The 24720-nt window shown below is 37.5% G+C and overlaps 1 protein-coding gene across 3 annotated transcripts in view; it reads right to left on the bottom strand.

Annotated features, from left to right (window-relative positions):
- Positions 1-402: 402 nt before the first annotated feature.
- CBLB (Cbl proto-oncogene B) overlaps positions 403-24720 on the bottom strand; it is a 126505-nt gene continuing 102187 nt past the window's right edge. For 2 of the 3 annotated variants that reach the window (XM_066175149.1, XM_066175151.1), the window contains 8 exons: positions 22634-23005; positions 20744-20838; positions 16994-17137; positions 12929-13008; positions 12697-12828; positions 11263-11403; positions 8288-8401; positions 403-2432 (listed from right to left, as the gene is read on the bottom strand). In XM_066175149.1, coding sequence (XP_066031246.1) covers positions 2170-2432; positions 8288-8401; positions 11263-11403; positions 12697-12828; positions 12929-13008; positions 16994-17137; positions 20744-20838; positions 22634-23005 — 1341 coding nt within the window. In that variant the 3' untranslated portion in view covers positions 403-2169. The remainder of the gene's footprint in view (positions 2433-8287; positions 8402-11262; positions 11404-12696; positions 12829-12928; positions 13009-16993; positions 17138-20743; positions 20839-22633; positions 23006-24720) is intronic. The other variant, XM_066175150.1, reaches the window with a different exon arrangement.

Below are 24720 nucleotides of genomic sequence, written 5' to 3'. Positions count from 1 at the left end.
TGGCAGTTATGCTAGAACCTCATTTCAATAATTCCAGTACAACCAGAGTGTATAATTTAATAGCATGAATCATTTTCAATTCATAGCTAGCTAAAATGCTACAGTCATGTTACAAACAAACCAAATGAACAAGGCGATTCAATACTACACAAAACTTTCTGCCTAAAAAAAGAGGAAAGAGATGAACTTGAGCCAAAAGCACAGAGTATAACTTACACCAAAACTTTTCCTAAACTATACTTGAGGAATGAACAATTACAGGAAGATGCAAGTGTCTTTTCCTGGAACATAAACTCAGAAGCATTTGCTTAAATACAAATGGAGCAGCAGCTCTTCCCTATCCCCTGTATTCTCCTGATCAACTTTTATCACTGCAGCAGATTAACGATAACCATACTACGCTTTGTGATGCTACAAAATAATTTAATTAGTTTTAAGAATAAGTTTTTTGATGAAACAACAGGACTTTGAGATAGCACAGTAATTTCCAATGGGTGTTCTCAGTTACTTCAAATCCTGCAGTTCAGCCACATGCTGCCTTTAAGAACACCTTTACAACAAATGCACCGGCTGATGAGATCTGATCCTGTAAGTGATACAAATTCCAGCACTTGCTCAGAGTGAAAGAGAACACTAACAGCTGAAAGGGAATAAAGAATACATACTTCACACCCAGCCTGGCGCACTGAAAATTTTCATATACTCGTCACATCTCAAAATGAGAAAAATATTCTAACTACCACACGGTTTTATTTTTTCAATTGTATTAGAAAAAAAAAATCCAAGTTTCCTAAAAAAAAACCAAGAAAGCAGCATCCTTAAGAATTGTTCTGAAAATATTTGGACTCAACTTTGAAAGTACTCAGAACAGAGTTGTCTTCTCTCTCTCTCTTTTAAATCAGGAAGATTGGCTTGCATCAATTTGGGCTCAAAAATAAAATGTCAAAGGTTGGAGTATCACTAACCAAGTAAAGCTAAAATGGATTTCCAACCAAGTAGCTGGAAAGTGAGTGAATGAATTTGGGTGTTAAATACATCTTTGAGGATTATGAAGTGTACAGGGGAGGGAGGAGGTTACTAAAGAACTTTGCAAAAAATACTGCTACAGTAGCATTAGGAATTAACAGTGCATCAAAGATTTAAAGTTTCCAAGTTAATACAAACTGATCCAAGCCACAATGAACCACAGGATAATCACTCAAACAAAACATTAACCCGCATTCTAATTTACTGAATCTAGAACTGGAATTTACCTGAATACCTTTATTATAATTGAAAAAGATTCCTTTTAGCCTTGCCATGAAGAAGTGGTGCCATTAGTGTGGAATCGAAACACAGTTTTATCACGTGCATTTGGCTTTTTGTGAACATCCGCAATCACATACTCAAATTTGAAAGAGATTTTACATGTGGGAACTCAGTATCACTGCTGCATGAAGTGTTTTATTTGTTGGTTGGGATTTCTTTGTGGAAATTGTATATAAAAGACCTTGAGACTACAGGTCATGGAATTCTTGTTTGACTGAAAGCTGCCCAACATTAATGTCAAAATACCTTTAAAAAGGCAGTTCACAGAATGATGTGTTTTACATTCAGATACTTCCTCTCTCAAAAGCAAAGGAATCTCAGAAGAAAAAAATCAGTAGTGAAGGCCGCATACTTTTTGCATTTGATGAGCTGAAATGCAAAAAAACAATTAAAGCATCTTGTAAAAGAAAAAAAAGACCAAAAGAAACACAGAACTTCTGGAAAGTGATGATTTAGTTGATGGAGTGGTCAGCATGGAAACTGTTGGGAATGCTACAGCAGAACTGACCACAAGTACAAGGGAATATGAACAGGACATAGTACAGGCACAAACTAGAAAACTGTAACTTGTAAACAAGAAAAAGCATTTCACAGATTAAAAGTTCTAGGGAAGTAAACTTTTTTTTAAATTACTTTGTAAGTTCAACCCTGATTTAAAAAAGTATGGCTAGCAAAAATACATAAGCCTCAGCATATTTATAAGTCTTGATCAGAGCAGCCAGGAGCCTTTGATAAACGGCTGGAAACAAACATCCTTCTGGTAAGGATGGAAGAAAAAAATTCCATTCTGTTCTTCCTCTCATTCCCCAATCCACATGTGTATCTGTAGAATTCATATGCGCCAAGAAAATCTTGATGCTGCTATAGATTGAGACGTGGGGAGACTGGTGGAGGAAAACAGACAAACTCTCTTAAAATACTGCGGGCCACGTCAACATTATTCTGGGCAATTTCCAGTGCCCTCTTGACTTCTTCAAAGGAATAGCCCTCTCCCATAAGTTTTGCAATTTTTGCATCCACGTTTTCCATGGAACTGTCAGAGTTGTATGCTTTCCTGTGATGTATTTCTGGTGCAGTTCTCCGAGGAAGTGGTTTAGGGGGCCTGGCTGGTGCTTGTGAACCATCTGTTTCAAATAAAAGAGATAAAAATCATTATAAATTAGCCTGCGTTATAGGTTGGCCAAACCCCATGAAGCTGTTTTAAGTGTAAAATTCTAAAGGAACATGAAGAAATATTTAAGTTAACCAATACAGCTCACTTTAAAATTCTGACAGAAGCTGAAGTCCTCAAGAACATCCTAAATGGGAATAAAGTAGCATTATACTGTTTTAATAATATGATAGGAACATGCAATTTACAATCTAGATTATCTAAAGTTGGAAGAAAAATAAAGTATGCTGGAAGCAAAGACACTGGAAATAGCCAGTCAAACTCTTAAAGGCTATCTACTCTCAACCCACAGTTTAAGAACTCCTGAGTTAAAAAAAACCCAAAACAACAAAACAAACAAACAAAAACCCCAAAAAACCCACACAAAAAACCCTACAAAAACAAACAAATAACCAAAACCCAAACACAAATTTGATCACAATTTTATTGAGGACCATAAATTCTGTAGAAGAGGAATCCAGATAAAGACACTTGAAGGAGAAAAATCCTTAATTTATTGGTCCATCTTGCAGATTCTGTTCATTCAACTGCTATTCATTTCCTGCACAGCAGCTACACATAAGTACATAAATAAGTGGCTTCCCAAAGAGACCTCTAGCCCAATTATTCCCACGATGAGAACAGAATGTGCTCCTTGCTCTCCAGTCCCCCTTTGGAAACATCTCCCGGTTCCTTATCTTCTGTTGCAAGGTTACCTTCACAGTCAGTGCTGGTGACTAAGAATCATGTTGTGCTGGCAAAGAAAAGCTAACATTCAAACTTACTAATCTTCTCAGAGTCAAGAGTTTTGTGCTCAAGTAAACTTGGTACTTTACTGAAACGCCTTTATCCTCACTGATTCCACAATAAGAAGCTTAAATACAAGCAGGCACAGCGCAGAAAACACTTTCAAGAGCAAAGTATTTAAAAAAATTAAGAAGTCTTTAATCCCTCAAAAAGGGTTTTAACAAGTCCTATCAACAGTGACTTTGATAGATAAATTAGAGGAATTTCTGGCTGTGATACTTCCTGTTTACTTACACTGAAAGCAGTGGCATTTTCCAGTGTTAAATACTTCAGAGAGAGTTCTTTAGGCATGGAAGAAATGTTATATTTCCAGTATTCTTGTTATGATAAGGTTACAACACTGGAGAGAACTATAATTCAAGCAAGTGCACGAAACACCTCAGATAAACGAAAGCAGTTCACACAAGAGCATGTCTAATGCAGGTGCATTTTTCTTTCAAGTTAGTTTTTCCACCAATTTGGACGCATGTTGCTATAAAATTTAATTCCACTTCTTAATTCAGAGAGTTAATAGTACCTTTAGCAAGACTGTGATATTCATGTAACAAATGGATGAAAGAAATTTCATTAAAGATTTACACTAAGGGGTTAAGACCTACAGGTACTAAGGGCTACTTCATACTTGTTTTGATTTTTTTTCTCTCTGAAGATAAAAAGAATGATGTAAATGATAAACATTCTGAAGCAGTTCCAAACCTGCTATGAAGGTGTGGAAGATCCATGAAACACTTATATGAGAAATTAACTATAGCTCAGGAAATACGGTTAATGACTAAAAACTGAATCAGAAACAAGTCCAAATTTCTTAATTCACTTATTCTGGGAAACTCAAGACTGTAAAAGAATAATACTCTTTATCTTTATAATAATGGCACGTCATTTAAAACTAATCATTTTTCTTTCACGAACATTCAAACTGTTTTAATATGTACACTCCATTATGGACTTCATAGCTATACAGTATGAAACAAAATTAATTTACAAACTTTACATTTTCCCCTGGGCTTGAAGTACAGAAGGAATTCCTTATGCATAAATAAGATCCTTCCCTGTGCCTGTGTTACATGGGAATATTTTTGCTTGACTCAGCCTAATACAGGTTCAAAACTCAAGTTTTCTTGTTTAAAACCTTCACTTTGCTGAAGCTTTCACATCACTTTGTTAAGCCATCACATCATTTAGAAAGGTCATTTTTAATTCCGTCAGCAGATTTGATGCAGAGGCATTTTATTCTCACTACAGCGACATCTCTCTATAGCATAGATACTCTGAGATCTTCATCACTCTCTCTCAATTCCCATTATTATTTTTTTAAATGCTGACATCTCTTTCAATATCTTCACATCCATATAAAATTTCAGCTAAAGCTGGGTATCATATTGAATCCTGAGCTTAAAGATACTAAGCCTAAGCTGCATGTCCATCTGGACACTGAGATAGAGGTATTAAGCAGGACTTTCCTTCCTTACCTCCCATCCTCTGATGTTTCAGCCACCATAAATGTCTAACTAAAAATTCAAATAGATTTTCTAACTGTGCAATTCAATTAACAGCTTCTACCACAAGCAGCTTCCTCCACTGCTCACATTTCTGTAATTCAGCACTAGATTGAACCCTTAGGTAAGGGGTTAGTACAAAGGCAGACACAGGCTCATTTAAAAAGTGTTTAAAAAGCATGGGAAAAGTGGTGAGAGCTCTGTGGCACAGTGGGAGAGGCTGTTTGTAACGATGCCAACTATCTGTTCCTCTCTGCTGTGAAATGCCCTTCTTTTCCTCCCTTGCTGCTTCTCCTGGTCTTTCACCAAGACATACTGAGGAGCATCAGAGAAGCAGGTGAGGAAGGCTTGCTGTGCAAGGCCCCCTGTGGAACAGTGCAAGCAGCTACACCTCACCTAACTGGGGTACAGGAACAAAGCACATCCAGGGGACATGTCCTCTAAGGAGAGCAGGGAGAAGGTGAGGGAAGGAACCACTGCATGCATTGCTCCATCAAGGTGTTAGACACTATCTTTGTATTTTGCAACACTCTGGATTACATTATTTCCACTAGTGTTAACTGAAACACACCCTGGCATAATATTTTTGTAAAAGGAATCCAAATTTGCAAGCATTTTCATAAGGCAAACTGAGTGAATGAATAGGCAGCAGGCAAATGTGGTTAACCAATCATTTGAATCTATATCTTACAGAATAGCTATGTTCAGCAAAATAGAGCAGACATCTATTAGAGGCTTAATTTTCTTCTTCCTTTCCCTCTTATTATTGACTTTGCTTAGATAAAATATTCTAATTACCAGCAATATCATAGAATAATAGAATGGGTTGGGTTGGAAAGGACCTTAAAGATAATTTAATTCCAACCCCTCTGCCATGGGCAGGGACACCTTCCACTGGACCAGATTGCTCAGAGCTCCATCCAATCTGACCTTGAACACTTCCAGGGATGAGGCAACCACAGCTTCTCCGGACAACCTGTGCCAGAGTCTCACCATCCTCACAGGATAAAGGACTTCTTCCTGTTACCTCATCTAGTCTCTTCATTTCTCCCCTGTCCTGTCACTACCTGCTCTTGTAAAAAGTCCCTCTCCTGCTTTGTTTTAGGCCCCCTTCATGTACTGGAAGGTCACAATTAGGTCACACCAATGCCTTCCCTTCTCCAGGCTGAACAATCCAAACGGACCCAGGCTTTCCTCTAATCAGCTTGGTGGTCTTCTCTGGACTCACTCCAGCAGGTCCATGTCTTTCTTATGCTGGATGCCTTTCTGCAAGGTGGGGTCCCATGACAGCAGAGCAGGGATGACGAACTCCCTCCTTTGTCCTGCTGGCCACACTGCTCTGGATGCAGTCCAGGACATGTTTGGCTTTCTGGGCTCTGAGCACATGTTGCCAGCACATGTCCAGCTTCTCATCCGCAGCACCCCCAAGTCCTATCTCCTTTTCTTGCTCTTTTTCTAATAACTTTACACAGTTGTTTGTAAGAAGTTTGAGAAACCATGCCTCTGGGGGAGTGGGTTGCATGGCTGAGTACTATTCCTGAAGTGCTCAATACTGGATACCTGAATTAGAATAAATTGCTCAGTAGACACTAAGGATTCAGTTAAACATCAAGACAGCAATCTTAAAAACAGTGGAAGTGAAGCAGAGAAGTTAAAGCGCTGCCCATGCTACTCTAGGAACCCCGTGGCTAAATTATAATTAGATTTTAGAGTGAACTCCATTCCTTTTTCAGCTAGTTCAAAGAATCACCTTACAAAAGCACTGAAATGAAGAATTTCTTAAGTGAGCTGATTAGTTCAGAATAAATGCAAAACCAAAGTTCTGAATACAGTTACACTTTCTACATTGTCTTTTTAAATCATAGATGAAGGTGAACCAGTTCATCCTGCAGCTCATCAGTTCTGTCCTTTGGAATTACTGCCACTGTAAAAACAACTTTCCAATTAAGAGAATGACATGATCTATCACATAGTTTTCATCTAATTGAAATTAAATGGAATATCTTGCTGCATATCATGCTGATTTAGAATGATATTTATAGCAAAAGCTGACACGTGAGTGTTTTAGAAGATGGCTGTGGGTAACACAGATCAAAAAGTATTAAGTAGCACTAGAAAGCTCCAAGTTCTTAGTTACCAACTATCTTGCAGTAATTTAGGAAAATTAAAAACTATTCAACCCCAGAAGTACAAGAATTGCAGGAAAACTCCACAGCTTTAAAAGTAGTTACATGATTGTCATAATTTGCATTATAAGAGAGCTCAAAACACCCCGCATAAACTGAGTGAGCATTTTAAGACAAATTAATCCCGCACAATGCCACATATAAAGCATGTGTTATAAAATCCTTTTTTCCAACAATTGGAAACAAAAAGAGAAAAAGCTATATTTGTAAAGATACCCTCCCAAAAGAGATAGTATTTACCAAGGGCGTCACACTAATTCACAATTATGCTAATGATTAAAAAATAAGTAAGCCTGGAGAGAGCTACAGAAATTTCCCATCATTTATGTTGCAAAAATATACTCTTTTTTCCCAGCAGCATGAAACTCTCTATTTCTGAGAAGGAGAATGTAACTACTACTAAAAAATAGGGGTTTTTTTCCACTTTGGAATGCTGCAATTGAACAATGGTGATTATTACAACTGAAAGATTAAAGTCCTTTTCTTTATTCGTAAGAAATCTTTACACACAACTTTATCTATTTGGAGAATGATTAATGGTACAAAACATCACTTGGCTTTTTCTTTGTGTGGTTTCTTCATACAGCAAAATAATGTGGTTGGGCCAATCCTCCCCCTTCCCATGTACATCTATAGAACAGAAAATTTCTCTAAAAACTGGTGAAAGTACTTTGAAATACATGTAATACTGTTATTATTTTTATTCACTTAGTAGATTTCCTTTAAATTTACAATTTTTGTTGCCTGAAAACCATAACCAAAATGTCTTCGGCAGAGGAATTGTTTCTACTGTACCTGTTCCATTGAAAAGGAAGACTGAATTTTAAGTGGTTTTGATTCTTGCTGTTCTATTAAGAAACATCTTAAAAGTTTCTTAGAAATTCAGACAAATTTATTAGCAAAAAAAGACAGAAAAAAATAATACTTTAGAGAGTTAAGCTACTATTTTTTTGTTTAGGAGAAATGAAACAAAGATGGAAATCACATGTCTGTGCTCCATTCTGTACTTCTGATCTCTTATGAGCTTGAAGCGTGTCAGGAAAATTTCAGCCTTTCTCAAAAAATAAGGAACACTGTAACTCATATAAGCGTTCAGTTTGGCAGCTAGTGAAATGGATGCCTTAGTACATACACCTACACACAACAACAAGTAGCCACTTCTACCTCGACTGCAGAACTTCAGTCTCTGTTTTCCTTTGATGATTTAATACTTTTGTAAAGCAATATTACCATTGCCATTTGTTGCCCAGAACGACAGAAAAAAGGCATTGGACTTTATGGATGCAAGTTATTTTCTTCATACAATTGTGATTTTCTACAAGAACAGTTTTCTGCCTTACCTGAAGATGGAGGAAGTTGATCGTAGTCTTGAGATGTTCTATTTGTTTTGGCATTTTCTCCTCTCCGAGCAGGTGGCAAAGGAACATGACCAGTTATTGGGTCAAAATGGGGATCTGTGATACCAGAATAAAAAAGTGTCTTAGAATAATCAGAATTACTATTTGAGGGAGGGCTAAAGCACAGAAGGTAGGAATAAAATAGCCTCCCATCATCTAGAGGAACCATGAAACCAGAGGTGTCCCCTGACAGCTCTTATGTTTATAAACATAAACGTCCAAATTCAGCATTCACAGTACACAAGTAAGTATGATTTGAAGAGACCAACACAGGAGCATGGCTTAAAGGTGGTGTGTCCTGCACTGACTGTGGTCTCCTCACATCCATGAGGTGCTTTTCAACCACCCAACCCTGACGCTGCTGGGATTGTGCCTGGCAAAGCATGGAAGCAAAGCATAGAAGAGGCTGCAGTGCCTGAAGCAGCACAATTAGAAACATCCCAGCTATTCAGTTTACTTAGAGCTTCATTACACTTCTATGCTTTGCAGTTCACAAAGACTGCAGGGCTGATTTCCTATTCATACAGTCCCAGCTATGGGTAAATATTACAGGGACAGAATTTAAAAAAATCAGAGAAAGAAACAATCCCAGTATATTGTCCCTTCCTCTTCTTTTTACTTTGGCTACTAAAGATGCTGCTGGAGCAAGTGCAACATCATCCTGGATCTGGCTATTGCTCTGGACTCAGTGCTTGCAGAGTGTTTGTTTTGTATGTGAGTGCAACTTTTTGCTGGTGTTGATGATGAGATTATTATTCTAATCTGACAGGCTCTGATGGATAGCTGAGAAATCACCCTCAAGACTTGTATGGAAACCAATCATCAAAAACTCATCATAAATCTTCTACAACAGATTATGTGACAAGATGCAAAGTGAGTAATATGGCTTTAGAAATACCATATGAATAAAAAAAGACCAATTCACACAACCATGCATACCTAAGTAGATGCAATACACTGCTAAGATTAATGAGAACTGCTGCTGTAGGATTGTATTCCTTATGCAAATACAAAGAACAATACATGGCTGTAGATACGTACTCTAGATATTTATTTTAAAGCTATTAAATGTTTTTAACACTAACAGTGACGTTCTTAGATTGTTTGGAAGTTACACTTAAATATTTAAAATTCTGTATGTTTCTGGGAACTGGGCACAGGCAGATGGAGCTTGTGTGCACCTGTGTGTGAGGGCTCCTATTTTTCCTCTCCATTCCCATCAGAGCTGAACAGTGCAGTGTGTGTTTCTGCATCAGATTATACAATTGAGGCACCCATTCAGACTAGACTGCTGAACATTACGTTGTTTTTATTCTGAAATGTAGAAAACTAAATTGTATTTATGAACATCAACCTTCAAATTCTATAATGTGCTAAGTCTTTTCACCTGGATGCATTCAGCAACTTAGATGAGAAAGTAACACACTGAGTTGAATTTGCATTATAAAATACACAAAGCTTTGGCAAATTACTCAATGTCAGGCCTTGATGGATAGCAAAACGTACATAACAAAAGACATTCCATAAAAGGTCACTGCACTTCAACCTAAAGTAGCTCCCTTTCACTCCACAGTGAGTTCCACTCACACAGGTCAGCCAAACACCAGAGAACCTGTCAAGCCATCATGCAGCTGCACATGACTGCTTGTCACCCACATTCTGGCCTTCCTGTGAAACTACCACCAAAGCATTTCATTTCTTCCCTCTCCACAGAGCTTCTAAGAAAAATAGAGAGGGGGAAGACAACATCTAACCTCCACAAGGCAGATCACCCCCGAAAATATTCACAGAAAAGGTAAACTTAAGACACTAACATCCTTTGAAAGCTTCCACAGAGAAAAACAAACAAACAAAAAATCACTTAACAGACGTGTGCTATAACCCACAAAAATCCTGCTGTAATCTGTATCATAATCAGCAAATGTATTCAACTTCATTAACCTGAAAATCAAACTCTTTTCAACTCAAAGACAAAAATCATGAATTGTAAACACACTTTTCATACCTTTTATAAGCAAAATACCAGACTGAATGTATCACAGTGATTATCAGGGAGAGACAGGTGAAACCTGACTTAGCAAAAAGGTTATGAACCCCAGGACCTAGCAACTGTGTTCACAATGTAGTTTAGCAGCAAAATTTTACAACAGTTCTAACAAAGCAGAATTTGCTTTTCCCTTATTTTACAACTTCTTTCAAAGTTTCAACTTGAAAATAATCCCCACAAATTATGTTTTATTATTGAAAACAATGGAATTGACAAAAGGATACAGACTAATGTTACAGACTACAACAGAAAACTAAAATTTACAAAATTTCTAGCCTGGTATTGAAATATTGACCTCATTTTATTACTTTGTGAAAATGAAAACTGAAGTCTTTTTATCTTCAGAGTAGCTTCACCTCCACCATTTAAAATTTTGATTTTTTAATGTTTTGTATAATGAGTTCTGAAGCCTAGCGACAACTTTATCAGTGAACGGATAGGATAGGATAGGATAGGATAGGATAGGATAGGATAGGATAGGATAGGATAGGATAGGATAGGATAGGATAGGATAGGATAGGATAGGATAGGATAGGATAGGATAGGATAGGATAGGATAGGATAGGATAGGATAGGATAGGATAGGGTAGGGTAGGGTAGGGTAGGGTAGGGTAGGGTAGGGTAGGGTAGGGTAGGGTAGGGTAGGGTAGGGTAGGGTAGGGTAGGGTAGGGTAGGGTAGGGTAGGGTAGGGTAGGGTAGGATAGGATAGGATAGGATAGGATAGGATAGGATAGGATAGGATAGGATAGGATAGGAAAAGGAAAAGGAAAGAAAAAGGAAAGTAAAATAAAATAAAATAAAATAAAATAAAATAAAATAAAATAAAATAAAATAACCCAAAAAAACTAGCCATTTCCTCTGTGTTCTTACCAGAATGAAGGAACAGTTCATGTCCTGAAGAGGGTCGGCTCCCTGAGCCAGCAGGTTTTGTGTGCTCAATCATGCTGTGCCGAGCAGGTGGTGGTGGTGGTGGGGGGAGTGAGGGGGGAGAGTTATCAAATGCATCTTCACCTGCAGTTTAGAAATGAAGTATTAGACAAGCAAAACTTCATTAAGAACTGTAGAATAAAGAATAAAGCTTAAACTTTATTTTTCTCTGGCTGCTGAGGCCTTTACTCCTACGGTTCATCTAAGCAGTTCAGTGACTCCAGTAATGAAACTGTAAACCTGATTGTTAATATCCACAGCCCTCTTCTAAAACATGCTCTGAATGACCTTTTGCAGTGCCCAGTTTCTTTTCTGGGATGGAAGGAGAGATTGCTTTTAGTGACTCAATTGCCAAGAGTGTACTACAGTGAAAGCTTCACTGAGTATCACAGTAGAATAACAGCTGTATTTCAGTGGCTAAGCAAGTGTATTTGTATACAAACACCAATGCTGACTGCACTGGATCTTCTACCTTTTTACTGTGTATTATCTCTATCTGCAGTTCAGAAGCTCTGACTCCAGATATAAACTGAATTTTCTAGAGCTTGGCAAAAGAATGCATCCCTTATACAAAGGTGGTGCAAGCAGGACTAGAGTTACCAAGCACTGTGTTTTTTATGTGTTCTTTTGCCTCCATTTCTCCTTCATCTCAGGAACACTTCAGGGACCAGAGGGAGCACAGTACAGGAACAAGGCAAATGTTCAAAAGGTTTTATGGAACCAGAAATTTGGATGCTGACACATACACACAGACACAACCGTGCAGCTGAGTTTGTCAATGAAGGTGTGGGTGGTCCCCAAGCACAGCACCAATATATATGCAGAGAACACTGATTTTTGTGTAGAAGAACAAAACAGAAATCAGGGTTGGTAAAAAGAGCTTCTGGTGATTGTAGACTGCAGTGAGTTTTGAACTGTCCCCTGATGGGGGAAAAAATCCCAGAAATTAACTCAGTAATTTCATTTAGTGGTTTGGGTTTTTTTTACTCAAATACCATCTTTTTGGCATTCTTCTTTGTATTTGAGAAAATAAATTGAATTATTCAAGCTACAGTGGGAAAAATGCTCCATTACCGCATTAAATTGCAATGCTCAAACTTCTTAGTAAGAGACAATTAAAATTTATATCAGGGAAAATGGATTTTACTTTTCTGTATAGCTGGAATACAGATTTAGTATACCTTTTTGCTTGTCCCAAGCTAGGCCTTACAAACAGACTCCAAATGACACAAATACTGACTGACAGCTGTAATATTTAGCTCATAGCCTGTTTGGTACTCCTAACATACTCAACATTGGCTGTTTTGCACTAAACATGGAATTTAGTTCATCAGGGCAGTGTTAACCATTACATGTAATCAGCAAAAAGTCTGCAACCTAAAGGGGGCACCAGAAGATCATAATCGGAGGGTGTCCTGGTGAGCAAAGAGCTGTGTTTGGGGTTGTCTCTGGCAGGAGGCCGTGCAGGAGGCAAAGGTACCGGAACTGTAGGTGCATCATAGACATCTCCTGAATGACACAACCACAAGAGATGAATGTTTTCCTGCTGCACCCCTAGGGCAGCACACAGTAAATCTTCTCAGCAAACAACGAGAAAACAGAAACGTACCCGACTCTGGATGTTTAGATTTCTTTATCTCGGAAGTAGCACCGTGTGTTCCATTTGCACATTGACCATTCTCACACACCCTGAAGACAGACATCAAGCAGGAAGCAATCAACCATTTAGCCAAGCATTAATTCCCTGAATGAGCAGTACCTGGCAGTTCACTCTAAGGAAGTGAATCAGGGACAATAAGCCACAGCGATTTTAAAATTTACATTTTTAGATATTGAGAGCAGATACTGGTTAACCCTCATTACAACTGCTTTGAAGGATTATGCTGCTTTCTTGGTGACGTACTGACATGGCTTAAAATAACACAGGCTGCAATACAAGTTAGAGGAAGAACTAACATTAAACACAGTCCTCACTTCAGAGCTCAGGTCATTACTTTATTCGCACAGTTACATCACAGACTCAATTTTAGTTCACCTTCCCAGATGCTGAATTTTCCCTAGCAAAATTATGAAAAAAGGGAAATGTGGATTTTGGTAATCCACACCAAAGCATATAGAAAAACCATTAAACAGAATGTAAGAACAACAAAAAAAATCTGAACAGAACACCACAATACACACTAATAACAAATCTCAATTCAACTTTGCCAAACATTAAAAAAAAACCCCAGTGAAAATCCCAAAACTAAACTAGTCAAAGCAGTTTTTCAGGAACTATTCATTTCCATATCAAAAAACTGAGCCTTGATAGTACTTCCACCACAGTTTACTGATTTTTTTTTTCTTAAATGGAAGCATATTCTGCCCTCAAAACTTAACAACAGTACCAAATTAATATGAAACACATCCAACCAAACAGTAAAGAGTGCCTACAATCTTGTTGAAAATATTGGAGATTTTTTTTTTAAGAAGACTTTGTTCAAATATGGCAGGAAAAAAATACTGAACAAGCCTTTTCATAATATTAAATATTGTTTAAAAATATGAAAGAACCAGGAAATCGCTCCTGTCGCTGGAACTGTGGGCCCTGTATATTCAGAAAGAACCAGACTTTCCTTGGGAAAAGGCCACCAGGCTAAGCAATTCCAGCTTAAAAAGAAAAATCCCAATTCACCATGGACCATTATTATTAAACATTGGGAAATCTGCTAGAGTTATATACAACTAAAATTTCAGATTTGGAGTTTTTACCAACAGTATTAATGAACCTATCACCTTTGACCAAATGGAAAGGAGGGAGGAATGGATAAGGGTCTGGAATCATTTAAAATATATAAACAGAAAAGAGGAAGTGAATTGCATTTGTGGTCCCAAGAGTTACAACAAGGAGTAATGAAATAAATATAAGAATAATTGCAAGATTTAAAAACAAATGAACAAACAAACAAATAAAAGCCCCAAATGGTAAGAAACCTTTTGCTATAAATTAATTCCCCCAGAGAAGTGGTAGAGGAAGTGTTGTTTCTTTCTTTGACATTAGATTAGTTCAATCTTTCAAATGCAGTGGATGCAACACTTCCTTTGACTCCTCACCATATACACTAAGTAATTAAGAATATCTTCTAATCTAGTTGTAATCAATTCTGCATTTTCAATAATGTAACTAGCCACAGGGAGCAAGGTAACTTAACATGGCACCACTTCAGGAGTATTCAGTCCATGATGAGCATAGCTAAGTGATCAGTGTATGAACAGTGCTGAAATATCTGTTTACATTAACAGTAAACTCCAGAAAAAAGGGAATCCAATGAATACTAACAAGCAAGCCTTCTGTCCTTTCCCCTTTTGGAAAAAGCTTTATTAGGAAAAGGCAGCAAATGTAATAATGTAACATTATTCTAATAATAGCCTAATTAGTAACGCTGAAATTCTCTCCTTTTATTTCTTATTCCTGAACTGATGTTCTGCAGTAACAAACCAGACAATTAAATGATCTGCCAGAAAGTAAGGCTGTGAATCATTTTTTGTATTATTCTTGAAATATTTTTAGCACTGTCATATCTACAGGTAAAAGTGAGAAAAGGCAACCCAAATCTGGGAGTAGGATGGAACAATTACATAACTCTACACTACAAAACATTCTGAATAAATTTTTAAGCTCTTTAGTTTACTGAAAACTCCAAGTACTATCCAAGAAATGAGGGAACTAACACTTTGGAAAGAGAAAGTGACATGGGGGAAAGAACTGAAATGTGCTAAAAATTTATAACATTAAAAAAAAAAAGTTGATAGTTTTAGTGAACAATAACGAGAGGTTAAGTTTCATTGAAACAAAACATCCCTCCCATGTTACTTAATGAAATGCATTAGAAGAACACAGCATCAACTAGGAACCAGAATCTTTCCTGAAAACTTTATCTCAGCTTTCACATCTAAGCAGTGACATTAGCTAAAAGACATTTTAGGTATGTGGAACACCAGACTATCTTTTTTTCTTTAATGCCTAAGAGAATGGAAAATTTGAGTTAAATTTTTTACCAGAATGCCTAAGAGGAGTTGGTGGTTTTAATCATGGAGCAACTTGAATAGCAAACTGAGGCATTTTATTTGTAGCAAGTCCTTTTCTTCATGTAAAAAACCCCTCCATATGCACAGTAAAAACTGGAGAAAACTTGGAAATCATCTTTCTATCTGCAGACTCTATTAATAATTCTAAGGGTTTGGTAAAATACTGTATCAGCCAACTGAAGGCACTCAATTATTTTCTTCTGTAATATAAAAATTGTAAGATTCTATTTCTCCAGCTGCTTATTTTCTCAAGAACCTTTCAGTTTGAATCTATTTGCATCATTCCCGTGCAGAAGAGCAACATGATCCCATAAAAATGGGATAGGTTAAAAGGATTAGGACCTTGGAAATTTTTTCCTCTTGCTTCCCATTTTTTTGCTCAGTCAACACAGTTTTATTTATCATTGATTTTTTTTTTAAAAGTCTCATACGGTAGATAAAAATTTAAGGACTTAAGTTCATTAAGGTTTGGCAACTGCATAATATTCATGTCTATGCAATGAAGCTGAGATCAGGATTTCTAAGACAGAATTTTTAACCCGCATGCAAAGAACAATCATATTATGAGCTTTTTTCTACCTGTTTTAAATTCTGACTTAAAAGGTCTAAAAATTACTATTGGCTAATTTTGGGGTGAGAGACATGTTGAGCTTTATTGATGGTGAGTTCTCAAGATCACACTCCGACAGAGGGAGGAAAAAATGGCAATATGTCACCGAATTTTCTTTATCACAAGAAGGTCTAAATTTTTTAGATCAATACTTGATTTTAATATCATACTTGTGACCTACAAGACCAGCAAAACATTTGCCCTTTTAACCCCCTATGACTCCAGACTTATTGTCTTAATTCCAGCCATTCATGTCTTTTTAAGGGGCAAAGTTCAGCAGGAATGTCACAGCCTTCAGTTGCCACATCCCTTGCTCCAAGTCTCTTTGTCATACTCCATTAGCAATTCTGAACAGTGAAAGTTTGGAGGCATTGTTACAGAACATATTTAAGGCTAAGGAGACATATTCCACCTGTATTTAGAAAAAAAGGTTCTCTTTCTGAGAAGCACAAAGAAAATATACTGCCAAACGGGCTCAAAAAGCTAAAAGACACACTATACATCGGACAAAAAGAGAATCAAAGACTGTACATCTGGCTGCCAGTTCACATACTTTTCAGTACTACACCACTTTTAAACTGAATTATATAAAATGTGAAAGGCTAAGAATTTCAAAGCTGACTGGGAATTTCAGTCACACAATTCTCCTTAAAATTAAATTTGAAAGAGTTTTAGGGGCTGAATCTCCTGGTCAGTTTTGAAAACCTCAATGTAAGGGGGGAAAAAAAAAAAAAGACATCAACTGCAGAAATGGTATGTAAAGGCAAAAAATGCCCTGCTCTGACACAAGAGAGATACAACGATCTCTCTTGTGGGATGAATGGGAACTTCATAGATTTATATCTGTGGTGGTGGCCAAGTGAAACAGAAGTATGGGTAATCCAAGCTTAGAAGGCAGGCCAGCTTAACCATCATTACAGACATTGAATCCAGGTAATTTTGGAAAAAGCAGAGGTTTTGTAAAAATTTTTTTTCAAGGCTGCTGAATTACCTTACCGAGCAAGAGGTTTTATATTATGACCGTGAGGTGGTTGTGAGCTCAGTATTACAGGATGTGAAGAAGGAATTTTGTATTCATCATCGTCATCGGGGTGTTCCCTTGATTTATCAGATAGAGGATTTGCTGAAGGACCAGGGCATCTAAGGAGATGAGAAAAACATTGGTTTATCTTTAGCTGTTAGGTACTCGACCTCATATAATACCGAAAATACTCTTCTTTAGCCCAAACATCCTGAATACGTCTGCTACAAATAAGAAGACAAAAGCACCATGACAAGCCAACTTGTAAGGTTACTGACTTTTTGTCACTGAGAACCCATAGAGCAAAGGGCAGCTGCCCTTCCAAGAGTTAAACAGCTACTTTAAGCAAGCACAACATAGCAGAGAATTGCAAAGAATTAGAGTATTAAAGAGTACAATTGTTATAGTTAGTACAATAACAGCTGCAAGACTCGGCCTGTTTGCACTTACCAAAAGCACTAAATAGAAGTTAATTCAGGACAAAAGGTGTTCAGCACGGCTCAGTGATGCAGAGGACATTCACCCTTTCACTGGCCTGTCAAGCTGTGAGTAAGGACAGCCGTGTCCTCTCACACATCTGGAACGTGCATGTCAGCCCTGCTCCCTCTGTCACCGAGAAGTGCCATGCCAAAGGCTGATCTCAAGGGAGACAGGAATTCCAAGCCACAGTTTGCCCTAATGGAACTATGATTTCACCTTCAAAATTTTGTTAGCAAGATGAGACAGACAGCAAGAGGAAAAACACCTTTTGGGGCTTTTTTTTCCATCAACTAACTCAAGGCAACTAAATACTCCTTAATTTATTTACAGATGACAAAAGGTGCTTGGAATCGGATGCTTCATTACATACTAAAAATGGATACTCCCTCATGCAAAATACCACTGTGGTTTACAGTACTTTTGAGACAGTTTGCTACTGATGTAGCAAAATGGGAGCTACCCACTGGAATGAAACAAACACAATTTAATTGGAAAATTTTGAAGTTTTGGGGAATAATAACTCTGTATCTTTGACATCAGAGTTTTAGATATCTTTTCAAGAATAAAACAGGGGCTTGATCAAAACTGCTAAAAAAGTCTGACACAATTACAGAAGTCCAATTAAAAATAACTGTTTTCACATGTCCAATCAAAAACATAGGAACTGAGTGGAAAATAAAAATCAGATGTTCGGTTAGCAAGAGTCCAATATTTCATTATTGAAGTACAGTTTATTATAAATACTTTAGTAAAACAAAACAAAACAAAAAAAAAATCACCACTGCTTCCAGGGGGAAAAAAAAAACCAACAAAAACCTGCAGTGCTTTTCTATTAATGTAACTTCATAAGAAGAAAAAAAGAGTCATATTTGTAACATTATACTCAGTAAAAGCTGATCAAGCAATTTAAGTAGGGACATTTTAGAATTGTGAAGTTTCAAGTAAGAGCCATTTTGACTCCTTGTTATTTAGAATAAGACATTTCATACATGATCAGTGTATCCCTCAGTAAACTGTTTGGAATTACAGACTGACTGTAACAACTAGAAAGAACAGAATGCCTTCGAGCTATTTGAAACAAACCAGCTCTCGACTCACCACACTGCACAGATTGGAGAGCACAAAAAAATGAGCAACTTGCTCAGATTAATTGGAGTAGCACAGTTGTGAAAAGCAGAGTATTTTGAATCAAGTACAGTTCAACATTTATGAGTGCTGAGCGCAGTCAATTCAACAGGAGAAAAAAATAGACTGTAAAAATATTCTCTCTGACATTTTCAAATAAATCATGATAGATATTATTTGAGTTACTTTTTTGAAAGTAGTTGTTGTGGTTGGTGGAAATTGCTTGTTTTAAAGACTTTTTTCCATTCCTGCCCCAGTTTTTCCACCTGCATATTGTCACATAACATTGTAGACTACTGGCATATTTCCTAATGGTGACAAAACCTTAATTTGAAATAAATTTAAAACAGACATATTAGTGTTTAAAGAAAGAACATATAATGATCAAATTTTAACAGTCATTCCCATGTGATATTTTAGTAATTAGATAATTTGAACTTCTTACTCCTAACTATGTATTGATAATTTTACATTTTAAGAATCAAAATCTAAAATTGCCAAAATCTAAAATAGTAATTTTAAAAAGGTGTAAGTACAAAATCAAAACAGATATGAAAGTTAATTTCTTCCTCAAAATCAGCGGACTTTGGCTTTTGTAAATGAATATTTTTCCTTCTTCCTGGAATTCATCAGTTTTCTATTCTGAAGTCTTCAGTTAATGGAAGAATATCTTTTGACCAAGCTGAGGTCTCACATTCTAGCTTTGGATTGGCCTGACACAGATTTTGTACCTGTACATATTGTTACAATATTGTGTGGACTTTCCAATGCTCTGTGTATACACTGTACCTTGGTTCTGGGCTACATCTGCAAATATCTGAGTAAAAAAATAGGATTCTCATGAAGGAGGGTGTTTTTCCATGCTATGAAACACAAAAATAAGAATATTCCCCTATTCAGATTTGCATTGTGTTATGAAATAAGTAGACTAGAAGGGCACTGATTACATGAGGCATCCAAGTGGTACTCTTCTGAGACCCTACCTCCATCAGGTTACATCCCGACATTTAATTACATTTAATTACAGGTATGTCTAGATAATATTCTAAAATTTTCTTCTGAATTGAAAGTAGGCATGGACAACTTCACCTCAGCAATTGCTCCACCTGAAAACAGGCTTCTAAATAAAGAAGTCAATGCTCCACTGCACCTTTACTGTAGTGCTCAGGAAGAAAAAACCCAGCATATTAATAAAATGCTGAAATATATTTGTCTTCTATATTAAAGCTAGTTGAATACAAAAATGGAATGAGAAAGTTCTCATGACTAATATGAACTGACTGTCCAATTACATTATTTAACAGCAAGAATCACAAGCAGAACATTGAAAACAAACTGTAGGATAGCATAACTGTGATATGTTCCAATTTCCTTACAGAAACACAAAAAAAGACAAACCCTATTATAGGACTTCCACGCTTTCAACTTTAAATATATCTTGTTCTCTACAAAATCCTGCGTCGTTCAGAGTCTGAAGATACTTAATATGACAGTAACATCTTTATTAAAAAAATAAACAGTTATTTTACTGGAAGACTAACAGTAGTCTGCACTTGAAATGACAAATCTTCCCATATTGTGGAACTCAGGAAGGCTAATCATATTTAAAACTATATAAAATTGTTTTGGTTGCTTGTTTTTTAGCCACAACAAATAAGAGACGATAGTATGAAGCCTGGATAAAGCTCCACGTACTGAAAGCCCAGAAAGCCTGACTAGATTAAGGGCAGAACAATGACAGAACACATTTTTTAGCCCTAGCACTTCCCCTAGAATCTGTCATCTCCTGTGATAAACAGCTCTGACCACACTTCTCCTGTAGTAATAGAAGCCAAACCAGACAGTATCTGCTCTCACTGCCAAATGCCTGGGAGCAAGATCTGCCACAGTTTATCCCCTCTCCCTATACAAACATGCTGTGTTCAATTAACATTAGGACTGCTCCCACTTAATACCATTTATGCTTCCTTTGTAAAGGCACATGAAAATTCATGGAAAGCATATCAAGTTATATTAGTCAATTTTTTTCCTTTTCCCATTTTTTTCTTTTAGGACCAGAGAGTCAGTGCTATTATCTAACATTAGCTAGCGCTTTTCTTTTATAGATAAAGTTAACTTACTTTATACTAGGGATGACAGAGCCAGCTGGAAGAGGGGGTGAAAGTCGTGGAGGGACATCATATTCCTCATTCATCAGATGACCATTTGAAAAAACCTGAAAAGCACACAAGTATTACAATGGGTATCTCTTTCTGTCACCATCGATATTCACCAACTAGGTACTACACAGTAGACCTTGAGAAGCCTGTGGGTAAAGGCTTTTACAGGAGTTCACACCAGAGCTCTCTCTGAAGTGACTCTCAGGCCTGTTTCAGCTCACCCCATTTTGGAGCATTTTTAGTTGAAAACTTCACCAAAAGAAGTTGTTTCACATGACAGTTACTAGACAGACACTCAGTTACAGCTGAACTGCTTGGAGGAAGATCAAGATTTCAGGATTGCAAAGTGAGAGAGATGAAGTGTAATGGCAAAGCAATGGGTACATCATGCTAAACATATTAATTATTAACACTGTGATACAGAGCCTGCCAGAATCCATCCACTACCCACAGGACTGTCTTCCCAATCCTTGGCTTCTACCAATAGCAAGAAATTTATATTACAGTTGATACACCAATCAGGAAAGAAAATTCATTCCATGTTTCCCTCATGAAAGTAAATACAGCCAGAAATGGTAATTCAGCATTGCTTCCTCTAATCAAATGGATTAGATCTACAATCTGAAGATGACAGTTCAAGTAGTACTTGGTTAAAGACATGTATATGCAACTTCTCCAGACTACACTTCCACACTGACTGGGTATTCTAATTTGAGAAGTATTCATTCCAGCAGCTTCAGTACTGTGCTAGACCACAACAAGAATGCTACATGAAGGTACAATTGAAGATATAAACCCAGTATCTGTCCTTTTAAAATCAGAAGAAAATCTGCAGCATTTTAAAAAACAGCTTAGTTGTAAGCAAAATTTTGGTGCTTTCCCTCAATGCTGAGAAAAGCATTATATAATAATAATTAAATTATATATAACATCGTAGATTACTTAAATACCTTTCATCACATATGCCAACATGCCTCATCGACAGTAATTAATTTCAGTAACGTACTTTCAAAGTAACCAATATATATATATATATATATTTAGGAAGAGACTTGCTATATACAGACACACACACACACACACACAAAAGAAATTAACTGGAGATAGAAAGGTTAAATAGCTTGTGATCTTGGGGAAAGCAAATAGATGAAAAAAATATTTCTAACTACCATGACTTAACCACAAGTCCATCCATCTAAGCAAGAGCTATGTAGTACTGCACAAGCTATGTAGTCTTCAAGCAAACAAGGAGAGCAGCTTTGAGTTAATAACTTCTATGAATAAATTACTGAGCTGCTTTGATAAAACTGATTAGAGAAGAACTAGGAATTTCTTCTTAGGACGTTAGCATTTGATCTCTTTTCAAAGCCAAGCCTGACCAGCTGTAAATGGCTTTGGAAGTGTCTGAAGCTGCTAAATGCCGGAATTCATGCCACCTACAACAGAGCTAACTGGAACAACTACTATTCCATCAGAAAATGCATACACAGCTTTGGGATATGACAGTTCCAAAGTGGACTTGTGATGCTACATTATTACAGCATACAGGGATACATTGTTATCTTGGATAATTTACTGGAAGAATATAGTAAATCTAGAATATTCTCTCAAAGATATTTTTCGAAGGTTTTATGTGCAAATTGTAACTCAGACCCTCAAGTACTACTGCTTTACAAACTACAGAATTCAACAAATTATTTCTTTATGAGCACCTTATCATTAAGTATCCACAGAAAAGACTCAGAAACCACAAATCAACAGTGGCCAATATAAACAGCCTGTCAGCCAGCGCACGACAGTGCTGAAGCAGGGTGTGAATTTCGGATTCAACACCCAGTTCATCAGGAATACCTTGGCACCTTCTGCCGGCAGCTCACGTCGCCGGTGTTTCCTCACAAAGCCCTGCTCCGAGGTGACGCGGCCGTGCCTCCCGTTCACGTGCGACACGGCGGTCAGGCCCGCCTTGGGGGACGCGTCGCCGCCGCCCCGGCAGCCCAGCAGCTGGCCCGTGCCGAACACGTCCCTGGGACACCAGGCCTCCAGGGGCAGGGGCTGCTCCCGGGCAGGCAGGCTCTCGGCGTGCGGCGGGTGCCGGCCCGCCCGGCCGTCCGGCAGCAGGGGCGGGGGCCGCTCCGGCGGCGGCGGCGGCGGCGGAGGGTCTCGCAGGGGGGGCGGCGGCGCTGGCAGAGGTTTGTCTTGTTTCCTCATCACGCCCGGAGAAGACTAAACAACACAGGAGGTTGCAAAAAAAGAGAAGTTACACGGAGGCATGAATGCTGCTCGTGGCTTTACCATTTCTGACTGAGGGGTGTCCTTGGCAGCACGGCAGTGCTTGCCGTGAGGTTAAACGCAGGCGCTGCCGGCATTCTGCAGACAGCGTGACCCTTCTTCAGAAAGCGTGCTCCCATTTCTGACGTTGCATGAGTAACCCGAGCAAGGAGTGGAAAGCAGAGAAGACAACTAACTCAGGCAGATTTATACGACCCATAGCTTTTTCCAGTATCCTTTGCTTTGATCATTTGAATCATTTATTCATCTGCTGACATGAATTCTGTGGAATGTTTGGAAAAAACAGGCTTCCTCATGTGGAAAAGAAACCCAAAATCCCACACAAAATAAAATCCCAGAGGAGTTACTCGCTGACAGCAAATGAGCACAAAAAGCAATGATTAGAGAGCCAGGGGAAGAAGAAACGATCATTTAATTTTTAATGATACACCTAGGGATGACTCCAATCTTTACATGACATGCACTGTGTTAGAGTGCCGCCTCTGAACTGCAGTTCAGGTTTTCAGGTAGCAACCTAATTAGTTTGTAGTTTTACTTGCAATTAGCTTATCTGCAAGAAACATTTGTCATGAATATTTGCTTTCTAAGAATCGAATTATATCATAAATGGTTAAATGTGGTCTAAAATTATGTATGCTAGTACTAAAAAGCTGAAACCCAGGTTATCAGGAAAAAACCTCATAGCTGCACAAATCTGACAAAACCAAAACATTTTCACTATGACTGAATTACTAAGGGAAATTTACAAAGTAACAGTAGGGCCAGGTCTTTACAAATGTTTTATCTCCAGCTACCACAAGAAATACAGGAAAGATTATTTCCTGGGGAATGTATAATTTTCTTGGACTTCGGTAAGCCTGCATATTATTACAACTTAAATGGAAAGAAATGGAGGTCATGCACTTTTAAAGTAAGAACAGCAATTGCTCTCACTTCACTGGCTAGCCCAGCACTATTCTTCAAGCAGTACCTCAACATGCGACTTGAATTGAAAATGAAGTTATTCTACCTACAGGCCTATGCATATTAGAAGGAAGTAAACTAAATAAAGAAGAGTTAACTCACTGGCTAGTCAAGTAAAATAGTTATTTTCACTGTCAACACAGGAAAATAATACCCTGATCCAGACTTTTTGTTATACCTTATAGTAATAAATTATAGCTTTTAACTTGAGCAAAATAGAAAAGTTGTGTGGTTTTTTTCCTGAAGGAGAGTTTTGGCAGGACTAAATAATCCTTTTTTTTCTCTTTTCAATGTATGAGATTTTTCTTTGTTGCCCCCATCCTGTTGCCCTTGCAGCCCACAGGTTTTTTTTCTAGGAAAAGTTTCATGTAAAAAAAGCATCTTCAAAAAATTAAAACAGCATTAATGCTATTCCTGGTTTACTTTTTTTATTAAAGCCATGAACTCTGCAAAAAACCCTATTGTAAGACCAATTTTTAATGGACGTGGCATGTTTTGTGTATATCCTCAATGTGTCATAAATTCCTTTGCATAAGATGTTAAGAAAGAAAATTAAAGAAACTATTCAAACTTCTATTTTTTTCTTCTAAATTATAAACTACTAAAATCTATAAAAGACTTTTCTTTTCAACCTTAAAGTAAAAACCTGACAAAAGAAACAATGTACTTCAAACTGGATTATTATG

Source organism: Chamaea fasciata, unplaced genomic scaffold, assembly GCF_029207755.1.
Source record: "Chamaea fasciata isolate MVZ Bird 193981 ecotype frontalis unplaced genomic scaffold, bChaFas1.0.hap1 SCAF_2, whole genome shotgun sequence".
Taxonomy (NCBI): Eukaryota; Metazoa; Chordata; class Aves; order Passeriformes; family Sylviidae; genus Chamaea; species Chamaea fasciata.
Note: the sequence above shows the minus strand (reverse complement) of the source record. Positions and strands in the feature narration are given on the sequence as shown.